The following is a 22,414-nucleotide window of genomic DNA, read 5'->3' as shown; positions in this document are numbered from 1 at the left end:
CAGGTGCTAATATCCTTATAGTTTTTTACACCTTTTCCCACAAACACATTATTGCCTGCAAATACCTTTATGCTTAATACAGTCTTATGCCTTTAACCATTATTTAGCTCAACTACTCTTTAAGACAGTGTTCCATTAAAAAATTAAAAAATAAAAAATGTAAATAATTTTAAAAAAATTATTTCACAAACACAAAGTCCAGCTATCGTGCAATCGATACCAAAGCAATATTAGTCAAAACAAATATGACAACCATAAACAAGAGTGATAGGTATAGATCAAAGGTACTCAAAGGAACGTCATGAAATCAGATCAATATATTGATAGACATGATAGGGAAGTAGAAACGGTGGTTAGATCAGAATTTGTAAAAAAAAAAAGTTTTAGCATTATACAATTTGTAAGGAATTTGTGGTTTCCTGGAACTCATTAAATGTTGATTTTATTCAGAGATTAAGTGACCAGGGTAGTCCGGATTAAAGTGATTGATTACCCACAAGACAACCTAGGCAAGCATGTTACACAGTTATTATTATTATTTATATAGCGCCATCAAATTCCGTAGCGCTGTACAATGGGTGGACTAACATACATGTAATTGTAACCAGACAACTGGACGTACAGGAAAACAGAGGGGTGGAGGGCCCTGCTCCATGAGCTTATTACATTGTGATTTGTAGCAGCTGAAAACGGGGAGGGCAGTAAGTGATTGGGTGACTATTATCACCGTAGGGCTCCTACAGACTGCTTAAGACCCTTGCACATATAATACATCAGTACCCTCGAGTGTACCACATTGCTACCTGGTACACAGTTTGGTAAGAAAGTAGACAACATAAGGCAGATGAGAAACTGCTGTCAATCGGATAAGAGCTAAAGAAGAATAGTGTAATGTATTTACTAAACTCCCAAAATATCAACACAGCTGTCCCAATTTAGTTCCCTGGTGACCAACATCCAGGGACACCAGGGAACCTTCCCTGGGCAGCACAGTGTGCACAACTGTGTGGAAGCCACTAAGACCAGGCATAGAGTGTCTCTTTTTGGTCCTGCATGAGTGGAGATAGCCAGGAGGCATTCTGTCAGCCAGGCGTGCTGACACGCTCCTCCAGTGGGTGTGCATGCCTACATCCAGAGCAGGCCGTCCATTATGGATTTCATCAAGTTGTGACACTGGTGGTGCCCCCTTGTAGGCCCGCCCACTCTCTATTTTAGATCAAAAGGACAAATATGGATTCAATATTTTGGCACATTTTTTGTCCTTTTGATCCAAAATAAATCCTACGTTTGCTTTCACCCTATATTGTGACGCCTGTGGACTTCTATGTTTGACCTATGATGTTCATCGAGCCCTGCTGGCTGGATATCAATGGTTTTGCATTTCTACCACATGGATACGAAGGATACGTGACACACAGCAAGCTTTTGTGCCAAGCTGATCCCCATTTATACACTTCTTCTGATGTTCCGCAGCTCTCTCCACATTGTCCGGCATGTTTGGGGCCGGCCACACAGGTTGCCAGTCAGCTTGGCGTGCTTGAGGCCATGTTAGCACACCCCTTTAGTGGGTGGAGCAGCCCCTTTTCCAGATGGGTCCTTCACTTACTGGTAATATGTGAGCAGTTGAAAATGTAATTGGTTTTCCAAATTTAATTTGCAAACAAATATTTGCTAACAAAATTTGGATGAATCCAATCAAATAATGAATTAAATTCTGTTTGTCTGAATTAATGGTTCTATTTGGTTTTTGGCGGGGATGGGGGGTGGGGGGATTCGGACGATTTGATTCAGATAAACAAATTTTCTTTCTGTGCATAATTCTATTGAAATAATGCAGGTCAAGCAATCAAACCAACCCCACTATAATGAGTTAAACATTCAATGAGAAATTCCTTGATAAAAAAATATATTTGTATCCTATGGCCAAAATTGAGGCAAGCGAGGATAGGAGCTGATATCCTTTCAACTTCATTCCAGAGCTAGTTTCAAGTAGATTAGAGAGGAAGTCCAAAAATCTACCTGAGCAATGAAACGTATAAACAAATAATGGAAAGCAAAGCAATAAAATACCTTTAAATAATAAGCCAAGTTCAGTTACAGAGGATCTAACTTTGAGAACCAAAGCAAAGTACTTTAAACAATCCTAAGAAGATCATCCTGAGATGGAGAAAGAACAGAAAGTGATTGCAAAATTGATGCATGGTGTGAAATGACTGGAGTCTGCATGGTGTATTGGGAGAATCAAAATGATCATACAGTAGTGTAAACGAGCGTTTGAGTGAGTACGTATAAGCAAAACCCGAAAGGAGCAGTGATATTTTGTTCTAGGAGCAGCATAGAACAATTGCTTAATGTTAGGAACAACATTTATGTGGTACTTGATATCATGGTGATGTGTTCCCAATAAAACACACAGTAGTTGTTCTTGAAATCTTAACTCAGGGTAATTAGAAAAGAATGAAAAAGGGTGGGTTGTTGAACAGCATATGTTGGGAATCTATGTTCAACCACAGAAAGGTGACCTTCTGGCAAAGACAAGAGAACTTTTGGGAACGTTGATGCATCATCTTTAATCTCTGAAAATGGAAAGCAGATAATTTGTGTAAAAAAGGTCCAAAGGATGATACACCATCACGAGAATCCTGTCATGATATGGAGCTACAGATATATTCTTGGTGCCAATCAGTATCTTCCAGGTTGAGATACACAATAATAGCTATTGACATAGGTAAGAAAACAAAACAAAGAGTTATAGACAGTGGCTGCTTTAAAAAGTGATGCCTAGGGATAGTCACATATGTATTTTAATCCACGGTTGTCATAAACTTCTGCACCTCCGTGGAGGAGAACATTGACTCAAAGGCTTCATTTTGAAAGAGGACACCTCAATGTCCTGAGGTCAAGATAAGGCAGAAAGCACTTTTGTGAACCAAGGAGATATAAAATTGCTAGATTCAGCTACCAGATCACAGACCCTACTATTGATGAGTAATATATTTGTTCTTTTTGTAGCTCCACAAATTCTTGTCTCTCGCACCCATATTTTGTTCAATTTATTATCGACGCAGCGCGTCTTTTTTGCATCAAAAGTGATGCAGAATGCTTTGACCATGCATGCTCATATAACCAAAATTACTTGAGTAGTGCATCAATTTGGTATTGATCACCTATGACGTTCTGGCGCCAGTCTGCTGACATCAAACTCCATGCCTATAAAAGCTCAAACTACTAGGAGGTCTGAGCTTATATAGGAGTGCGTTCCTTATTATTCTCTGATTTTCTGGTATTTGACTTCTGACTTGTCTTGTCTCTTCTGAACGTTTCAATCCTGACCTTGGCTTGTTTATTCATATTGTCGCTATTTTATACTGCCTTGACCTTGGCTTGTCCTTTGTCTGTTCTCTTGCTTTATTACGTTAAGCTTGGAGACTCTAAGGACCGGTGATACATAATGTCCTATTTACTGTTCAATATTTGTGTGTTGAGAACCGGTAGCAGCCCAATCATCCCACAGTGAGATCATCAATCCTGATGATCTCTTGTCCAATCTGATGCTTCTCGTAAAAGCAGTAGTAAGACCTATAGTACATGAGCGCAATTGCTGTGATCCACCAAACCAATTCTTACCATAGAAAACTAGCCATAAGAGGCATGTATTTTTAGAAACAGCAACGTTTTACATTGTCTGAGAAAGGGGACAGCACCTATGCGCTGTAGTGGTTAAAATGCTTAGGGCGTCCCTTTAAATAAAAAATATTTTAATAAACCAAAGATAATTAACAGTGCTTAATAGAAAACCATAAAAACTTAAATTAAACAGAAATTGGTCATATGAAAAGTTAAACAAGACACAGAGCATAAACAATTTTGAAAAGAGACCCTCAGTCCAACCTTGTAGGTAATGAATTCTGCAAGAATTTCCATTCAGTTATTGCCAAAACAAAGTATATCCAGGGAGAATACCGGTATATAGAAATATAGATGTTCAACATATAAATTACAAAATATATATAAATACAGGGAGAAATATTTTATCCGGCTACATCCCTCCATCTCCAGGTCACAATACGATAGATTTTACTGTCCTGGTTTACAATAATTGTAGATTTTAAAACATGAAAGGAGGGTCACAGTGTGGTCTTTTAATTCTGAGAGAGAAGAGAAAACAAAAAATGACTGATAGCAAGATAATAAAATGTGTGGAGAGTTGACAGTCGAGACCAATCGGCATATCACTTGATGTCAGTGCAACAGAGCTCTTGGACTCCGTCTCAGTAACTCCACTAGGTCAAACCCAGTCGATAAGCTTGACTGGGGCCTCTTCCCTGGACCAAGTTGCAGTGATTGTAACTCTACTGACAGTGGCGGAACGACCGCAGTTGCAGGGGTCGCAGCTGCAACCAGGCCCATCATTTCAGGTGGCCCAGGCGCCCTTCGGACCCCTGCGACCCCGGGTCCCACCATCTGAGTAATGCGACCCCGGCCCACGCGGTGTAAGCGCCGGGGCAGCATTGAAGAGGCCCATCGGGTGGCCCATTGCTACTAGGGCCACCTGATGCCATGTAATTGGAGGGGGCCTGGTCAGTGCTTTAACAGCGCGACCGGGCCACCTCTGATGATGTCAGAGGCTAAGAAGAAGTGACTGCCCTGGTCACTGCCTCCCAGCAAACACTGGGAGCTACGCGGGAGGAAGGAGAGGGAGTCTTCCATCAGCCTGAGCCACCACTGGACCACAAGGAAAGGTATGTGTGTCTGTATGTGTATGTCTGTATGTCTTGATGTGTGTATATATGTCTGTGTGTCTGTTTGTGTGTCTTTCTGTATGTCTGTATGTGTGTGTATGTCTGTCTGTATGTGTGTATATCTGTCTGTCTGTATGTGTGTGTATGTCTGCCTGTATGTGTGTGTATGTATGTATGTCTGTCTGAATGTGTGTGTGTGTGTGTGTCTGTCTGTGTGTCTGTATGTGTGTGTATGTCTGTCTGTGTGTCTGTATGTGAGTGTGTGTATGTCTGTCTGTATGTGAGTGTGTGTATATATCTGTGTGTGTGTGTCTGTATGTGTGTCTGTGTGTATGTCTGTATGTGAGTGTGTGTATGTCTGTCTGTATGTGTGTGTATGTCTGTCTGTATGTGTGTGTGTGTGTGTGTGTGTATGTATGTGTCTCTGTGTGTGTGTGTGTTTGAATGTATGTATGTGTGTTTGTATGTCTACGTGTGTGTCTACATGTGTATCTGTTTGCATGTGGGGGGAGGGGGTAACGTATGGGAGGGGGTTGACGTATGGGGGGGGGTGGCCCTAGGGCAATTTTCGCACCGAGGCCCCGTGGTTTCTAGTTACGCCTCTGTCTGACTATCTCTAGCAATCAATTACACTACAAAACTTAATTACATTACAACTATTGTGAATGGAGCACTGTGGTTACAGGTAAGGGTGGGGACAGACCATAGCAAGGGCTGAGGACCACATTGGTAGAGGTAAAGGAGTGGCAGGACAGCCACTTTGAACAGGTCTGGAAGTGTACCTGGAATAATGGGACCACGCCCTGCTGGGAAAACAATAAGACAGGAAAGGGGGTGGGGGAAAGGTACATACAACCTGGACAATCAATACATTCAATAATTGCATATATGGAAATTGTAAGTTGAGGAGGCAAATGTTACATTTGTAATTGGGAAAAGTGGCAAAGCCATACCAGGAGGAATAAGTAGTCTTAACTGTCCCCCTCACACCCACCTCCCCACAACAGAAGCCCTTTCTAGGCCAAGGTCCATAGTTGGTGGTTAGGAGGCTGAAGTCAGAAGTCAAAGTACTGTAAAATATTTTAACTGCTTACAATGGAGTTGTGCCAGGGCCCAACTAGCAACATTACCACTACAGTGTGATGTAGTTGTTATGGTGGAGTGTTCCTTTATGGGAGACTCTGGGCACCATAACCAGTACAGCACGCTGCATCGGTAATGAAGCCAGGAGACCCTGGGCATCAACCGCAGGTAACCTGTCAAACAATTTTCCTAAAGGACAGTGCCATTTGGACACATAGTGGTTATGGTGTCTACTTTCCCTTTAATAAAATAATTTAATGCACCAAATATATTAAATATTTTGGCTTTCACTTGGGGATCAATCATTAAAATGGCAACCTGCTTGGCGCTTTATAAATAATAATAATAATAACTGTAAACCAGATTTTCATAATTTAGGCTAAATTAGCCAAGGTGTGACTAGAGTGGCATTGGAAATCTATCCTATTTAAATTAAATATTACAATTTGGTTTTAAATGCACTACAATTCTGTGTTTAATGAATAAGCCCCTTTAAAATTGCAGATGAAGCAAAACAATAGACACGAAATTTCGGTCTGTCCCTTTAAGAGTGTATAGGGCCGTGATTTAAGTAAGGGAATGCGGGGAATGAACCTTCCATTGCCATGGAAACAGGAAGTCAGCCACCTATTAGTGAATTATAATGCCAATCATACTAGCCCCGCCCACCACTCGCGCTGGCCCTCCCGTTCTTTCTCTCCAGTTTCTTCCTGTCATGAATCACCTCCCCCCTAGCTCCCTCCGATTGGTCAGATGCGGAGTGGTACATTCCGGTATTCCGGCTATAGGATCGACGGACGGAGCGGTCCATTGCAAGCAGCAAAAGGGGGGGTTCGGGCCTAGGTTGGGGCTGTGGGGCCTGCCTGGATTTGTGACTTTCTTCGTCTCGCCGTGCAGGGGAGAGCGGTGGAGCAGGAAGCCGTGGCGGTAGAACATGAGGTCGTAGGATCGGTAACAAGCCAAGGAAGAAGGAAAGACGGTCAGAGGAGAGAGACATGGACAGCCAGGTATTGAAAAGGAAAGGCAGGTACTTTAGGCAGGATTGCGGCCACTGGCTCGCAGGGAATCACAGGCAATGGGTGCAGGGCTGCTGTAATATAAAGGGCCACACAATCACATGTAGAGGGGCAGAGCTGCCAGCAATGTGTTCACACTGTGTGTCGGTATGAGAGGGCTCCTTTCACTATGAGAGAGATGCTCAGGGCTAGATAGAGAGCTGGGCTTGCTTGGAATGAGAGAGTGGCGCAGGGTGAGATTAGACAGAGAGTAGGAGTCTTGGAGAGAGCAGGTTTTAAAGGACAGAGATTTGGAGAGGGGTGAAGCCAAGAGCAGATTGGAGTGAGGCTCAGGGCCAGATAGCAGGACCCAGGAGACAAGGGGGGGGGAGACTAGGAAGATGGCACAGACAAGGGGACATGGACTTTAAAGAGGTTTGGGATGGGGTATTAGCATAGAGCAAGGCAGAGAGGACTAAGGGAGATGGTTTGGAGGTAGAGACACAGAGAAAAGGGTTCTGGAGAAAATGGTGTGGTGGGGGGGATTGGAAAAGGGTTAGAGGGGATCCATGAGGAAGAAGGTGTGTTTAGAAAGGGAGATGTACACAGAACAAGAGAAGGAAGCAAAAAAAAAAAAAATATGCAGGAGTGAATAATTGGGTGAGTTTCAGTCCTTAGGTAAGCGTGAGCAGGAGGTGGCTGCAGGGCAGGTAAATGTGCTTGGGGATGGAGAGCTGTAGAGGAAAGCAAGGACTAGAGAAGAATTGGTAGAGGAAAGGGGCACCAAAGACGAGTTGGTAAAGGGAAGTGTTGCCAGAGAGGAATCTGATGAAGGAAGGGGTGCCGGGTAAGAATTGGGAGAGAGGGGAGTTGGCACAAAGGAAGGGACAGTGATATACAGTGCTGTATACCACAGTTCAGAGGTAGACAACCTTCGGCTCTCCACATGTGCACTGCATCTTCCGTGATGCTTTGCCAGCATTATGGCTTTAAGAGCATTATGGGAGATGTAGTTCACAACATCTGGTGTGCTGAAGGTTGCCTAGCCCTGCCATAGATTAAGTAAGAAGAAAGCAGATTTAAATTGGTTGCTAGAGTGGGAAGTAAGGCCAGAGAAGGTGCAAGAAGTGGGACCAACGAGGAAGATGAGCCAGGGTACAAAAATAGAAGTAGTACAAGAGTAAGAGGAAAAAGAAGAAAGGAAGCAACAAGGGAGGTAGGAAATTCAAGAAGAAAGTTGGGCAAATCTGGGGGATCTGAGCCTGGATAGAGCGTGATTAGGTTAGTGGTCCTCTCTCTGGTCCATAATGGAAAGGTCAAAGTTAGGGAACACTATAGCAAATATTCCTAATGCTATAGTGTTCGTTTAAGTGATCTATATTGGAAGAAAAAGACCAGTGTGAATTTCATGGGAAAGGAAGATAGAAAGGTTAACAAATTTTAAACCTATTTAGTTTCGAAAAACGTTGCCTGAGAGGGGATATGATAACATTATACAAATATATTCGGGGCCAATACAAAAACCATTGTGTGGAAATCTATTCACAAACCGGACTTTACATAGGACACGAGGTCATGCGTTTAGACTGGAGGAAAGAAGATTTAGTCTAAGGCAAAGGAAAGGTTTTTTTTACTGTAAGAACAATAAGGATGTGGAGTTCTCTGCCTGAAGAAGTGGTTTCATCAGAGTCCATACAGATGTTCAAACAGCTACTAGATGCATACTTGCAAAAAGAGAATATTTAAGGATATAATCTTTCAATGTATGGTAATAACTGCTTGATCCAAGGATAAATCTGACTGCCATTCTGGGGTCAAGAAGGAATTTTTTTCCTAGCTTGTTGCAAAATTGTGCTTCAAACTGGGTTTTTTGCCTTCTTTTGGATCAACAGCAAAAAACAAATGGGAGGAAGGCTGAACTTGATGGACGCAAGTCTCTTTTCAGCTATGGTTTTGAGGACAGAGACTTTGGATATGAAGGGAGCAAAACACGAGTAGACACAAGATGTGGAACAGCAAAGGAAGTAAGAGTGTGAACGCAGAAAAGGAACAATAAAGAGTAGAAGGAAAACTGTGTATAAAGGAAATGAGAGAAACTGAGTCAGAGAGGGCTGAATGGGAGGATATGTGGTGAGGCTAATGACGGAACTTTCACTGAAAAAGAAAGGTGAACATGAGCTGGATACTTGGATTTGGACAGCATCAGAGGTGGCAGTGAAGTGGAGCTAAACTGCCAGGAAGGAAGTACTGTATGTGAAGCCGAGGTAGAGACGAGGCAGGGGAAATCTAGTTAGAGAGAATGGCACAAGTGCAAGCTAGCCAAGCACAGTGATATGAGAAATGTTCTTTACGTAGCAGCTGCACAGACCTTGCCATCTCCAGGGTGACAGCCAGCTCTATTATTAATTTGTTTATAAAGAGAGCGCCAACAGTATGCTGAGGGTCCAGCATTCCAGACAAGTTATGAGGGTGGTGCGCCCTGGCATTGACCAGAGCAGTCACGTGCTGTGAAGGCTCTGCAAAATAGAGGCCAAAAAGTAACCAATACCTGCTCTAAAAATTAGCTAATTTGATCAATCCAGATTCTACTTTCTTCTTTTAATTAAGTGACTCCAGCAAATTCAGCTGACACTCTGACCAACATTCCAGTCAAATTCTAGTACAGTCGCACATGTATTCAGTGAGCCCATTTGCAATATGTGATAATGAGAACAAATCCCTTGGTTAGATTCTGTGAAAGCCAAACATAGATGAAGAAAATAAAGATTTATATTCAGAAGCTGAGTTTTTGAGATGCCAAGAGCCAGTCAGACATTTTGCCTGAATATGAGACATTCTAGTACAGACAGATTATACCAAATGAGAAATATAGTAAAACAGATGTAAACTGTAAAAGAGATACTGATATTCCGTAACTGAGAGAAGAGACCCAAACAAACAGGCATCACGTTAGTGGAAAGGGATTTTCAAGACTGGATAAGACTAAAAGAATTGTAAAACGATGAGGGAAGCCGTGCACGGCTCAGCTGGACGGCCATTCCTAGAGTAGATGGGGCTCACATTGAAGTAATTATTCACAGTTGCTAGAAAACACTGGCATTACAAGCAGCCAAGCTAAAATTGTTCTGTGCTAATCAGGAACAGGGTAAAGGAAGCTGATTGGTATAAATGTAAAGGTCTTTCATTCACATCTCAAGTGCAATATTATGAAACGCAGTACTGAACAAAGCACCTTATCAAAGACCTTTGTAATTTTACCGGTTAGCTTCCTCTAGTAGTTCCTGGTTTGCACAGACGATACGACATTTTCTTGATGTATGTTACAATGTAGAATTACGATGCTGGATTACTGTAACAAGAGACTTTCTGGATGAAATTTTTGCTGCAGGAAACTAGTCGTGTATAGAGAGCGAAATCTAGTGAAGTAATTCATTCCAAAGATAAGCCAGTACCCACAAAGAATAAACCAATAAATCTTTAATTTGAAGGTTTAAAGTGACCCGATTCTTAGATGGTTTTTAAAGGAGACTGCATTGTCGTTAAAGCTGATGGGTATTAAGATGTTTAATTATATTTTGATCTTTTTGGTTGAAGGGAGTCTGCAATCCTCACAATTGCCTATCTATTCAATGAGAATATCAGTACAGAAATTGAAACTGTAGGCCTGGTTTGTCCCAAACAGCAGCAAGTGATGTATAAAGTCACTGCAGCAGCATTTTTGTTTCTTTTTATCATGAGCAAGTATAGTGCAACTTCTCCAAATGGGAGCATTCTCACTCCAGCACCTGCAAATGCTACTGTATGGAAATCGCTTGTCATTTGCATATGCATGATAAGCTATAGAGTACGGTGCTGAGTCTCTGGTGATGGTCTGGGGAATCTAGAGATATGACTATTCCATTTTGTAGTGATAGTCTGGATCTGTATAGCAGATGTGGTCAGGTACTTTTTTTTCCCCCTTTCCTTTATATTTATTGATAAAATATTTTACCAGGAAGGATACATCGAGATTTCTCTTGTTTTCAAGTATGTCCTGGGTGGATATATATATATATATATATATATATATATATATATATATATATATATATATATATATATATATATATATATATATATATATATATATATATATATATATATATATATATATATGTGTGTATATGTCTTGCATTATTAGCCTCAGTGTTTCTCACCACCTGGCATTATGATTTTTTCTTCTTCTCTATAGCGGACCCCTTCTCCCTTCTCTCTTTCCCTAATTATATTTGAATTATGATGGCCAAATACCTGGTTTCAATACCACAACACTCATTTGATTTCAGTTTCAGTCAGGCATCGACATTTAAACCAAGCTTAACACTTATTGACTTTCTCTTTTTGGTTTTGATACATGAGTTTCGTTCTTTGTGAAATCTCAGAAGTGACGTTGCAGCTTTAATTCTTGCCCTTTTGCAAGTGCAATAATAAAAGATGAATAAGTGGTAAAACATTAAAATTGAAGATTAAATTGTTAATATCTGCGAAATTGGGAGAACCACACATTTTACAGGCCACCAGCCTTTAACTGTGATTGAGATTTATTTGTCACTGAGCCAGGTTTATGGAATAAGGGACTGCTTATCTCTCTGTTGTAATAAAGAGAGAAGTATTAGGAAACGATTAACCCAGTAGAGCAACTCTGAAGAGATTAGAAATCTTTCCTCCCCTCTTCCACTGCTGAGTTTTGTCTGCTTTATAGGACAGGGTGAAATATGTGTATATAAAAATACATGTTTGTGAAAATCACGCTGTCTGTTTTAGAACAGTTTTAAATAGAAATGTCTTAGAATGTTAAACCGTACACTGCACATTTCGTTAGGGTATGTACCTGGGAGTTTACCCTCCCCACATATTACAATATTTAGTAAAAGAATACTACAAGCACCATAGCCACTGCAGAGTGCAGGGAGCGGACCCCAGGTAAGAACCTACATTGGGAAACCAGGGCATTTTTAGCATGCTGTAGTTGGTATGGTTCTTGGAATGTACCTTTTAATGAATATGCTTCTTACCAATGAAAAGGGGATCATGATTCTGGTGGTTTGGTGGGGGTTGTGATCCGGTCCGGGTCCCTAGTGGTCTGGTGGGTGGAGCTTGTCCGTTACATCTCTAGCAATTGCAGATTACTGTAAATAATAAATTGGTGCTTTGATGGTTAAAATCAGCTAAAATGACAACTAAAGTCCCTAAGGAGTATACGTTTTATAGCAGAGATGCACTACTTCAGGATGGTAAAAATGTAGTAGTCCAGAAAAGGTAATATAATTAACTTGCTAGCCCTTCGGACTGATAGTAGCGTAGCATCTTAAATGGAACAAAGTAAAAGATGCATAGTGTAATTCAGTAACTTTATATTGTATAGGAAACTTCAATTAGTTTGTAGTATGTTGTGCAAAATGAAGTTAGCATCTGGAGATCTATATATTGCCCAGCCCTGTCTTTTGACCTGATCTCTTGGCAGTTTCCCTCTTATTATGTAACACTGTTCTGTTTCCAGATCTCACTGTCCATGTGATGGCAGATCTTGCCAGTATTTTAGAGGGCTTATTAGGAAAAAAATACTTAAAGGGACACTACACTATCCAAATACAAAATAAATTTTAAATCGCCTTTTAGTACATATAGCCCAATTAAAAATTGCACACATTTAATTATGCATTTTTTTCATTCCGGGTATTTTTTAAAAACAGCTTGCAAAAATTGTCTCTGCAGCCTTTATAAGCCCTCCACGTCTAACCCTGCCCAGACTTTCTGTGGCTTCCCAATCACAGACTTCCCAATGCAGTTTAATAAGAAGTATCTGCAAGGCAGGTGCTCTGGGCATTTGCTGCCTCTTGAGTTTCGCTCCACTGAGCTAAAACTTGGTGTGGGGGTAGGGTGGCAGGGGTGCAGAGTGGGGTTGTTACCAGGTTAATTTATACAAGTGTCAATATCTATTAAAATCTACACTTTTTGCACACACAAAAAGAGGACACTCTATTCACACATCTCTTTTTAGCAAGCTGAAGTGTACCTTTAATTTTGTCTATAGGCACATTTCATTTGTACACATCTATTAAAGTCCTGCACACCAACGTTTCAGGTAGCAGATTATGCATTTGCTTGATCTTCCATTTACCCTAATGAAAAATCAAAGTAGTTTGATGAGTTTGGAATTTGCTCGTCTTGCACAGTTGTTGGTGATAACTTTCTAGAATTTAAAAGAGAATGGCACATCTCTGAAATTCTGCTATTCAATAAAACCTATAACTTGGGATAACTTTCTTTCTTTTATGTGATGGCTTTCTTTTCTTTTCAATGTATATTAAGTTCACAGTACAGTTTAGTCCTGGCACAGCTAGAGCAATTCTGTTTCTCCTTTCTCTCAATGTATTGGATATGCAAACTGACAGGTGCAAAGGGCAGTTAATGGCAATGACAGACAAGGAGCAATTTCAGAATAGAGACGAACACAGTGGTAAAGGTTTCTACTTTTAAGTTTACACAACAACATTCTCAACAGCATATTTAATCAATATTACAAGATATGTTCTAATGTAATAATCCTGTGACGTGATGATTTAAATATAACCAGAGTATGCTGTGATGGCTCCTGTCTCATTTTTTGCATTCAGATATTCAAAGCAGCTGTCCCTTTTAAGCAGCATAAAATCTCCACTGTAAAGTGGCTAAATGGTGTATATTCTGTGCTAAGCAACAGGTTCTAGTAGTAGGAACATTTAGTTATACAAATCAAAAATATGGCAGATGATAATACATTTTGTCTTGATTTTAATAGATGTGATATGCCATTCTCTTATTAGCTTGTGTGCATACTTCTATTATCAAGCTCAACGTGTCCCCTGTACCCATGAAAGCATATTTGAATTGTTGTTGTGCTCAAATATGCCAGCCTAGGTATTCCACGTATTTAAAGGGACACTGTATGCATCCAGACCACTTCAGCTCATTGAAGTGGTCTGGGTAAAATGTCCCATGTCCCTTAACCCTACAGTGGTAGTTATTGCAGTTTATAATTACCCCTGAGGATTAACTCCTCCTCTACTGGCTGTCTACCAGACAGCCACTAGAGGGACTTCCTGAATTGAAACCGCTCTGCATGAGGACCTCGAGCATCAGATTTTTCCCTATAGGAAAGCATTGAATATTGCTTTCCTATGGGGAAATCCTAATGCGAGCGAGGGCTTTGGCGCACATGCGCATTAGGTCTCCCATGTCAGCTGACGTCGGCAGGGGAGGAGAGTGAGCCTGACCCAGCGTCAAGGGATATCGGCACTGGATTCAGGTAAGTGACTAAAGGGAATTTAACCCCTTCAGCCCTGTGGGGGGGCAATGCAGGAGCCTATAGTGCCAGGAAATCAGCTTTGTTTTCCTGGCACTATATAATTAATTTTTAAGGGACTGTATGCACTGTAACATCTTCATCTCATTGAAGTGGTTACAGTGTCTGTAGACCCCTGGTCATGAAACCTTTTTTTATGTTTTAAATTTGAGTCCCCCCACAACCATATCCCCATCTGTGCTGTTTGTGCTAATAAGAAAGCATTGGCCTGAGTAGATATATGCATCTGTGATTGGCTGAGTGTGTCAACGGTCAGCCTATCACAGCACCCACAGCTGGTATAAATCAGACGTGTGTAATCTCTGCCGTAACCATACATGCAGGCTATGGGTGGCAAGGGACCTTTTTTTATTTATTTTTATTATTGGCATTTATACAGTCCCAACATATTCTGCAGTGCTTAACCAGTAAAACAAATAAGGATATTTGACAAGTAAGTTACATACATAATGTAGCGGAGACAAGAGGTGAAGGAGGCTTGGCTCAAATAAACGTACTACCGGTATCTATGATTTAGTGGTAAACTCCTCAAAAACGTTTAACATTGAAGGGAGGGTCTGCACCAGGGGACTCCAGTCACTATCACCAATTCAATATGATTAAATGAAAGAGTAGAAATTGTAGCTGTATTAGTCCAGTGATGCAGATGTAAAACGCTTTAGACTTTAGAAAGGGGGGTTCTCCCGAAAGCTTATCATTTCCAAATTCTGTTAGTCCAATAAAAAAAGGTATTACAGGATTCTATTTTACATATAGATCTTTAGCGAGAGAGCTTGAAATTTATATATAAAATTACAGTGTGTAAGTTTCCTGACTCTTAATCTCTTTATAGTGCACAGTACAGGTGAAATTGGAACTGGGTCATCGAGCCCAACTAAGGAAGAAGCCTACTACAGACGGATTCACCCATGACTGGATGGTCTTTGTTCGTGGCCCTGAACAGTGTGACATACAACATTTTGTAGAGCGAGTGGTCTTCAGGCTGCATGACAGCTTCCCCAAACCCAAGCGTGGTGAGTGATCCTATTGATTTTTGTGACCTGATATAACAATGGTGGTCATGTCTGTGCTTCTTTGTTGAGTGCTATTAAACTGTGACTTTTGTGTTGATCATGTAGTAAAGTTCCATTGTTTCGTTAAATCTTGAGATCACATGCATGCTTTCTGTATATTCTGTTACATCTTTTCCAAGAACATAATAATGTAGGGTGACGTGAATAGTCTGCTTTGTATTAACTGTCTGTAAATGGTTACAATTAAAAGATGTTTGTTTATTTTTTTTTTAAGATATCGTGCATTTCTGAGCAGTATTTTAAGTTTATTGAATATTAATACAAAGAAACTAGTCCTGCGCTCAAACTCCCATTACTCCTGGGCGGCAGCAATGACTATAGTACACATCAGCCAAAATACATATAGTAAAAACCAAAGAAAAAAGTTACCTGCGCTCTTTCCACATCCCTATGTATTTTTATACAAATGGAGGTTTTTAGTTACCTCCAATGGCCATGAGAGGGTATGCCCACCTGCCATGTCAAGGCAGACTTCTTAGGTGGGTCCTAACTCTAACCATTTGCCTTGCTTCCTTGAGCTTCTGGCAAAAAAAAAAAGGGTCTTTTTTATATACATCCCTACATCCCTTATTGAATATTATCTGCAATGCTAGAACGGTTTATTTAATTTGTTAGTTTTCCCGGTTTGTATTCGTTTAGTTCTAGGTTCTTCTACATTTCCTTATTACCCTAATGCTGGCATTTTTTCAATTGACCATTTCTCTTCCTGTTCTAGGACTGAACTATTGTTCCCTTCAGTAAACATGACTGTGCTATAGGGGATTTTAGCAAGTCGTTTGACTATATTTTGAGACAAAGCTAAACCAAATTCGGAGCAACGAGGCAATAATTATAATTAAGCCATTCACTAGAAAACAATGGAGTATATTCTCATTGTCACTCTGTTTAAATAAATAAAAAAAGTTACTTATTTTTCATTTATATTGAAGACATTGCAATAATGTTTGACGTCCAATGTAGATGAATACTTTTTCTGCGATTCTGTGTGTGCCTGTAAAAAAGTTCTTCCTCTTTGTGACTGGGCTCATGCATATATGGAAAATGTATTGTAAGCTGAAATTAAAATCATCAAACAAAATTTTCAACATAACTGATGAATTTTCATGGTTTTTATTTGATACTGTAATGATGGGAATAGTTGAGTTTTTGGAAGTTGGAACAAAGACTACGCCACATATTTATATTTTTTAGATTTTCCTATTAAATCTTCTTTTCCTGTACAATACAGGCTAAATGACATTATTTTATAGAAGAGAACCATAACTATATTTAGAATCCTGAGCAGTGAACACCTGTTATAGATCTTGGATTATTCGTGTGGCTCCCCACAGGCTCCATAGTGCAGAATTATGGTTGTTGTTTTTTTTTATCTCCATGCCTTTAAAAATCATTTTAACATCCATCGTGGACTTGTCTGCTTCTCTTTCAGTCTGTAAAGAACCTCCGTATAAAGTAGAGGAGTCTGGATATGCTGGTTTCATTTTACCCATTGAAGTACACTTTAAAAATAAGGTAAAACTCCAAAAAAGTATATTCTTTCTTCTACCTACTCCTCTCGTTTTTTCCCCCCACCTTCTCTGTTCCTCTTTGGTACTTTCTTCCTCCCCCACTTCTCCCCCAGTTCCCTTTCTCTTCCCTTTCTATTTTCAGTTGTTCACTTTCCATCTACACTCATTTTCTTAGCCTCTCTGACTTTCTTGTCCTTCTTTTATTTTCTTAGTGCCTTTTCGCTGTTTTGACTTTTCACTCCCACTAATATGGGCAGGGTATCTATCTATCTATCTAACATACATACATACATACATACATACATACATACACACACACACACACACACACACACACACACACACACACACACACACACACACGCTGTCTGTGTCTCTCTGTCTGTCATATATAAAATATCAAACGGCCGGCTCATTTATTGCTGGGGGGGGGGGGGCGCCAGCTCATGGAGAGCTGAGGGAAGCTGACCGAGGGGGCGGCCGGGTAATGGAGAGCAGAGGGAGGCGGACGGATGACTTAATGCCGCAGCAAGGGAGCGGTAATCTCCCTTGCGCGGCTTGTCGTGATGCTGGAAGCTGGGTTGTGACGTCACTCCGGCCCCCGGCTCACTAAACAGGGAGCGGAGCAGGGAGATGATAGCAGGGAAAGCCTATCCACTCCAGCTCTCCAGACGTAAGAAGCCTGGGTGGATTTAAATAAAGTAATTAATTTTGAGTGTGTTTGTGTGTGTGTATCTGTATGTCTGTGAGTGTTTTTACTCACCTTTTTTTTTTTTTTCCCCCACGTCGTGATGATGACATTGCGGCTGGCCCCACCTCTATGGCTGAGATTATCAGCCAATTCCCCATAGGAAATCATTCCCCACTGCGCCAATTTAACTTCTCATAAAGGTGCATTGAATCAATACATCTCTATAGGGAATATTAATGTAGGTGCTGCACATTGTAAACACTGACCCAGGAAGCACCTCTAGAGGCCGTCTGGGTGACTGTCGCTAGAGGTGTTACAAGGCAGCAATGTAAACACTGCCTTTTGTCTGAAAAGTCAGTGTTTACATTGAAAAGCATTCAGGGACAGGAACAACTTGAGAACAACTGCATTAAGCTGTAGTGGTTCTGGTGACTATAATGCCCCTTTAAGAATTGTATTTTTGGCGTTGAATTCTCTGGCTCCTAACTTTTCTAGCTGGCTCCTAGATTCCAAGCAAATTTGTCAAGCTCTGGCTAAGGGTATATGCAAAAATGCAGTGTGAAGTATAAAGCACATTGCCTGTGTGTGCTCATTTGCGTGTCAACATGGGAACTCTGGGATAGTTGTGGAAACATGATTTCTCAAGTTTCTGTGCTCAAAGAAGATTTGAGAAGTCCAGATTAATATATACAGGTGATGCATAACATAAAAAAAAAAAAAAATAAGTTAAATATTATTATTATATAGCGCCAACTTATTCTGCAGCGTTTTACAATATTATGGAAGGGAGGAAATTTAAAGCGGCACTGTCATGCCGAATCCCGTTTTTTTTTTAACCCCCCTCCCGCCTCCACTACATCCAATCGACCCCCTAGTCACCCCCAAATGCCCCTAAGCCCCCCACATTACCTCTTTTTAATTCTTTATCTTCTGCCCCGATCTTTATTCAGGGCGCCGCCATCTTTGTGTGGGTAGGTGAAGTCCCTGTGGGACACGTCATCTACCCACACTACACAGACTGTGAGATTCCCGCACATGCCCAGTGAAACACCTGGACATGCGAACGGGAATTTCATCTATTCATTCATTCATCAGACAGACGAATGAATGAATAGAAAAAATCAGACGAACAAACTAACACTGTGTATCAGTGTTAGTTTGTTCGTTCAGTTTATTACAAGGAGGGAGCTACCGGCGTGCAGCTCCCTCCTTGTAATATGTAACTATAGAAGCGGCAGGGAGCAGTGCTCCTCGCCACTTCCTAAGCCCCCCATGTCCCCCCTCACTCTATGGGGGTCAATATGACCCCCATAATAGGACAAGGGAGATTAAAATCTCCCCAATGCCCCTACTCGCTATACCGCGAGTAGGGGCATGTCCACTAAACAGTGGCTGCTCACTGTAAAAAAAAAAAAAATGGTAATAAGGGGGGGACCTACTGTCCCCCCCCCCCCGGCCCCCACCCCTGCGCGGTGGGTGGGGGCCCTAATAAAACAATAAGGGGGGGGGGGACCTTCTGTCCTCCCCCCCGGCCCCCACCCCTGAGCGGTGGGTGGGGGCCCTAATAAAAACAATAAGGGGGGGGACCTATTGTCCTCCCCCCCTGGCCCCCACCCCTGCGCGGTGGGTGGGGGCCCTAATAAAACAATAAGGGGGGGGGACCTATTGTCCTCCCCCCCTGGCCCCCACCCCTGCGCGGTGGGTGGGGGCCCTAATAAAACAATAAGGGGGGGGGACCTATTGTCCTCCCCCCCTGGCCCCCACCCCTGCGCGGTGGGTGGGGGCCCTAATAAAACAATAAGGGGGGGGGGACCTTCTGTCCTCCCCCCCGGCCCCCACCCCTGAGCGGTGGGTGGGGGCCCTAATAAAAACAATAAGGGGGGGGACCTATTGTCCTCCCCCCCTGGCCCCCACCCCTGCGCGGTGGGTGGGGGCCCTAATAAAACAATAAGGGGGGGGGACCTATTGTCCTCCCCCCCTGGCCCCCACCCCTGCGCGGTGGGTGGGGGCCCTAATAAAACAATAAGGGGGGGGGACCTATTGTCCTCCCCCCCTGGCCCCCACCCCTGCGCGGTGGGTGGGGGCCCTAATAAAACAATAAGGGGGGGGACCTACTGTCCTCCCCCCCGGCCCCCACCCCTGAGCGGTGGGTGGGGGCCCTAATAAAACAATAAGGGGGGGGACCTACTGTCCTCCCCCCCGGCCCCCACCCCTGAGCGGTGGGTGGGGGCCCTAATAAAACAATAAGGGGGGGGACCTACTGTCCTCCCCCCCTGGCCCCCACCCCTGCGCGGTGGGTGGGGGCCCTAATAAAACAATAAAGGGGGGGGGACCTACTGTCCTCCCCCCCTGGCCCCCACCCTTGCGCGGTGGGTGGGGGCCCTAAATGACCCCCCTCCCCCATCAAGGTGACTAGGGGTCCCAAGCCCCTAGTCACCCCCCACCCAAAACATTCTATCCCCTACCTACCCCCCTCACCCTAAAAATAGTGAGGGGGGAATAAAATAACTAACCTGTAAAAAAAAAAAAAAATTAAACTTGCCATTTGACGTCTTCTCTTTTCTAAATTCTTCTTACTTCAGCCCCCCAAAAGGCCAAATAAAAATCCATAAACCCGTCGCACTTTAAAAAAAAAACAAAAAAAACCGAGCGCAAACAAAAATTAATCCATCTTCACCCATGGAGGGCACGCCGCGTACTGAGCTCCGCAGGGCGGGTCAAGGCTTATAAAGCCTTGCCCCGCCCTGCAATTAGGCTTAGAACACAATGATTGGTTGGTTTAAGCCAATCAGAGTGCTCTGTGTCATTTTACACAGCGTGGGAAAATTCAAAAGAACTTTCCCACGCTGTGTAAAATGACAGATCACTGTGATTGGATGGTTTTCAAGCCATCCAATCACAGTGCTCTGTGTCATTTTACAAGCGTGGGAAAATTCCAAAGAACTTTCCCACGCTTGTAAAATGACACAGAGCAGTGTGATTGGACAGTGCTCTGTGTCATTTTACACAGCGTGGGAAAGTTCTTTGGAATTTTCCCACGCTTGTAAAATGACACAGAGCACTGTGATTGGATGGCTTGAAAACCATCCAATCACAGTGATCTGTCATTTTACACAGCGTGGGAAAGTTCTTTTGAATTTTCCCACGCTGTGTAAAATGACACAGAGCACTCTGATTGGCTTAAACCAACCAATCATTGTGTTCTAAGCCTAATTGCAGGGCGGGGCAAGGCTTTATAAGCCTTGACCCGCCCTGCGGAGCTCAGTACGCGGCGTGCCCTCCATGGGTGAAGATGGATTAATTTTTGTTTGCGCTCGTTTTTTTTTTTTTTTTTTTTTAAAGTGCGACGGGTTTATGGATTTTTATTCGGCCTTTTGGGGGGCTGAAGTAAGAAGAATTTAGAAAAGAGAAGACGTCAAATGGCAAGTTTAATTTTTTTTTTTTACAGGTTAGTTATTTTATTCCCCCCTCACTATTTTTAGGGTGAGGGGGGTAGGTAGGGGATAGAATGTTTTGGGTGGGGGGTGACTAGGGGCTTGGGACCCCTAGTCACCTTGATGGGGGGGGGGGGGGGGTCATTTAGGGCCCCCACCCACCGCGCAGGGGTGGGGGCTAGGGGGGGAGGACAGTAGGTCCCCCCCCCCTTATTGTTTTATTAGGGCCCCCACCCACCGCTCAGGGGTGGGGGCCGGGGGGGAGGACAGTAGGTCCCCCCCCCCTTATTGTTTTTATTAGGGCCCCCACCCACCGCGCAGGGGTGGGGGCCGGGGGGGAGGACAGTAGGTCCCCCCCCCCTTATTGTTTTATTAGGGCCCCCACCCCCCCAATCTTTAACCCCCGCGCAGGGGAGGGGGGGTGTTTATTGTTTTTTTTGTTTTTTACAGTGAGCAGCCACAGGCTGCTCACTGCTTACTAGACATGCCCCTACTCGCGGTATAGCGAGTAGGGGCATATTATTTACTAATACTAAGTAATCTTTACTTAGTATTAGTAAAGTTGGCTGAAAGACCAATTCAGGTCTTTCAGCCTTTTAGTAGATAGCTCCCTGATACCGTGGGAATTAGGGAGTTATCTACTAAGCGGCTGCAAGATGCAGCCGCGGCAATGAATAGGATCGGAGTTTCATTCATTAGAATGAAATTCCGATACAAACAAAGTACCGAATTGCATCCTAACACCAATGGAGAATTCTGTTAGGATGCAATTCGGCAGTTTTGCCGGCGTTCTGTCTAAGTGACAGGACGAATACTGACAGGAAGCATTGTGGGAACAGGGAGGAAAGCTAGGGATCATGGGAAAATTGCTCTGACCAGCGGAAATGAAGCACACTTTGCTCCTCCGCTGGTCAGAGCTGGTCAAGCGGAGGAATCCCATAAGACAAAGAGTCCCTACTTTGTCTTATGGTTTTAAAGAAAACTAAAGGAGACAGGAAGAAAAGAAGAACAGATCCTGAGAGAGGGGTAGAAGAGGAAGAGATTGAGGAAAGGTAAGTTCGGCATGACAGTGCCGCTTTAACAATAAATGAGGCAATGATACAGGATTAATAGGTAATGAGGACCCTGCTCAAACAAGCTTACAGTCTAGCTTAATTATATACACACACACACACACAAATTTCAAGCCTTACATTTCTAACCAAGCCAAGTTTTCAAAGTTACTCGCTTGAAAGGATCCATAGAGAATGTTGAACTGCTAGGGCTGAATTTTCCCACTTCTTTGTAAGCTCCCCTATGGTTTTAAAGAAAATGGGGGGGGGGGGGGGGGGGGAGAAAGTTAAAGGAACACTCTAAGCACCAGATCTAGCGCAACTTAAAGGGAAACTATAGTACCCACTCCCTCGCAGTCTGACAATTGTAAACACCGTCTTTCGTGAGAAAGTCAAACGCTCTCCATAGCGCTCTCCATAGAGATGCACTAATCTAATGCATCTCTGAGGAG

At 42.7% G+C, this 22,414-nt stretch overlaps 1 protein-coding gene across 1 annotated transcript in view; it reads left to right on the top strand.

The window, feature by feature from the left end:
* Positions 1 to 6,550: 6,550 nt before the first annotated feature.
* MLLT1 (MLLT1 super elongation complex subunit) overlaps positions 6,551 to 22,414 on the top strand; it is a 29,232-nt gene continuing 13,368 nt past the window's right edge. The window contains exons 1-3 of the mRNA XM_063455862.1: positions 6,551 to 6,832; positions 15,037 to 15,217; positions 16,707 to 16,789. Of these exons, the coding sequence (XP_063311932.1) occupies positions 6,821 to 6,832; positions 15,037 to 15,217; positions 16,707 to 16,789 (276 nt within the window). The 5' untranslated portion in view covers positions 6,551 to 6,820. The remainder of the gene's footprint in view (positions 6,833 to 15,036; positions 15,218 to 16,706; positions 16,790 to 22,414) is intronic.

Source organism: Pelobates fuscus, chromosome 5 (genome assembly GCF_036172605.1).
Source record: "Pelobates fuscus isolate aPelFus1 chromosome 5, aPelFus1.pri, whole genome shotgun sequence".
Classification (NCBI taxonomy): Eukaryota; Metazoa; Chordata; class Amphibia; order Anura; family Pelobatidae; genus Pelobates; species Pelobates fuscus.
Note: the sequence above shows the minus strand (reverse complement) of the source record. Positions and strands in the feature narration are given on the sequence as shown.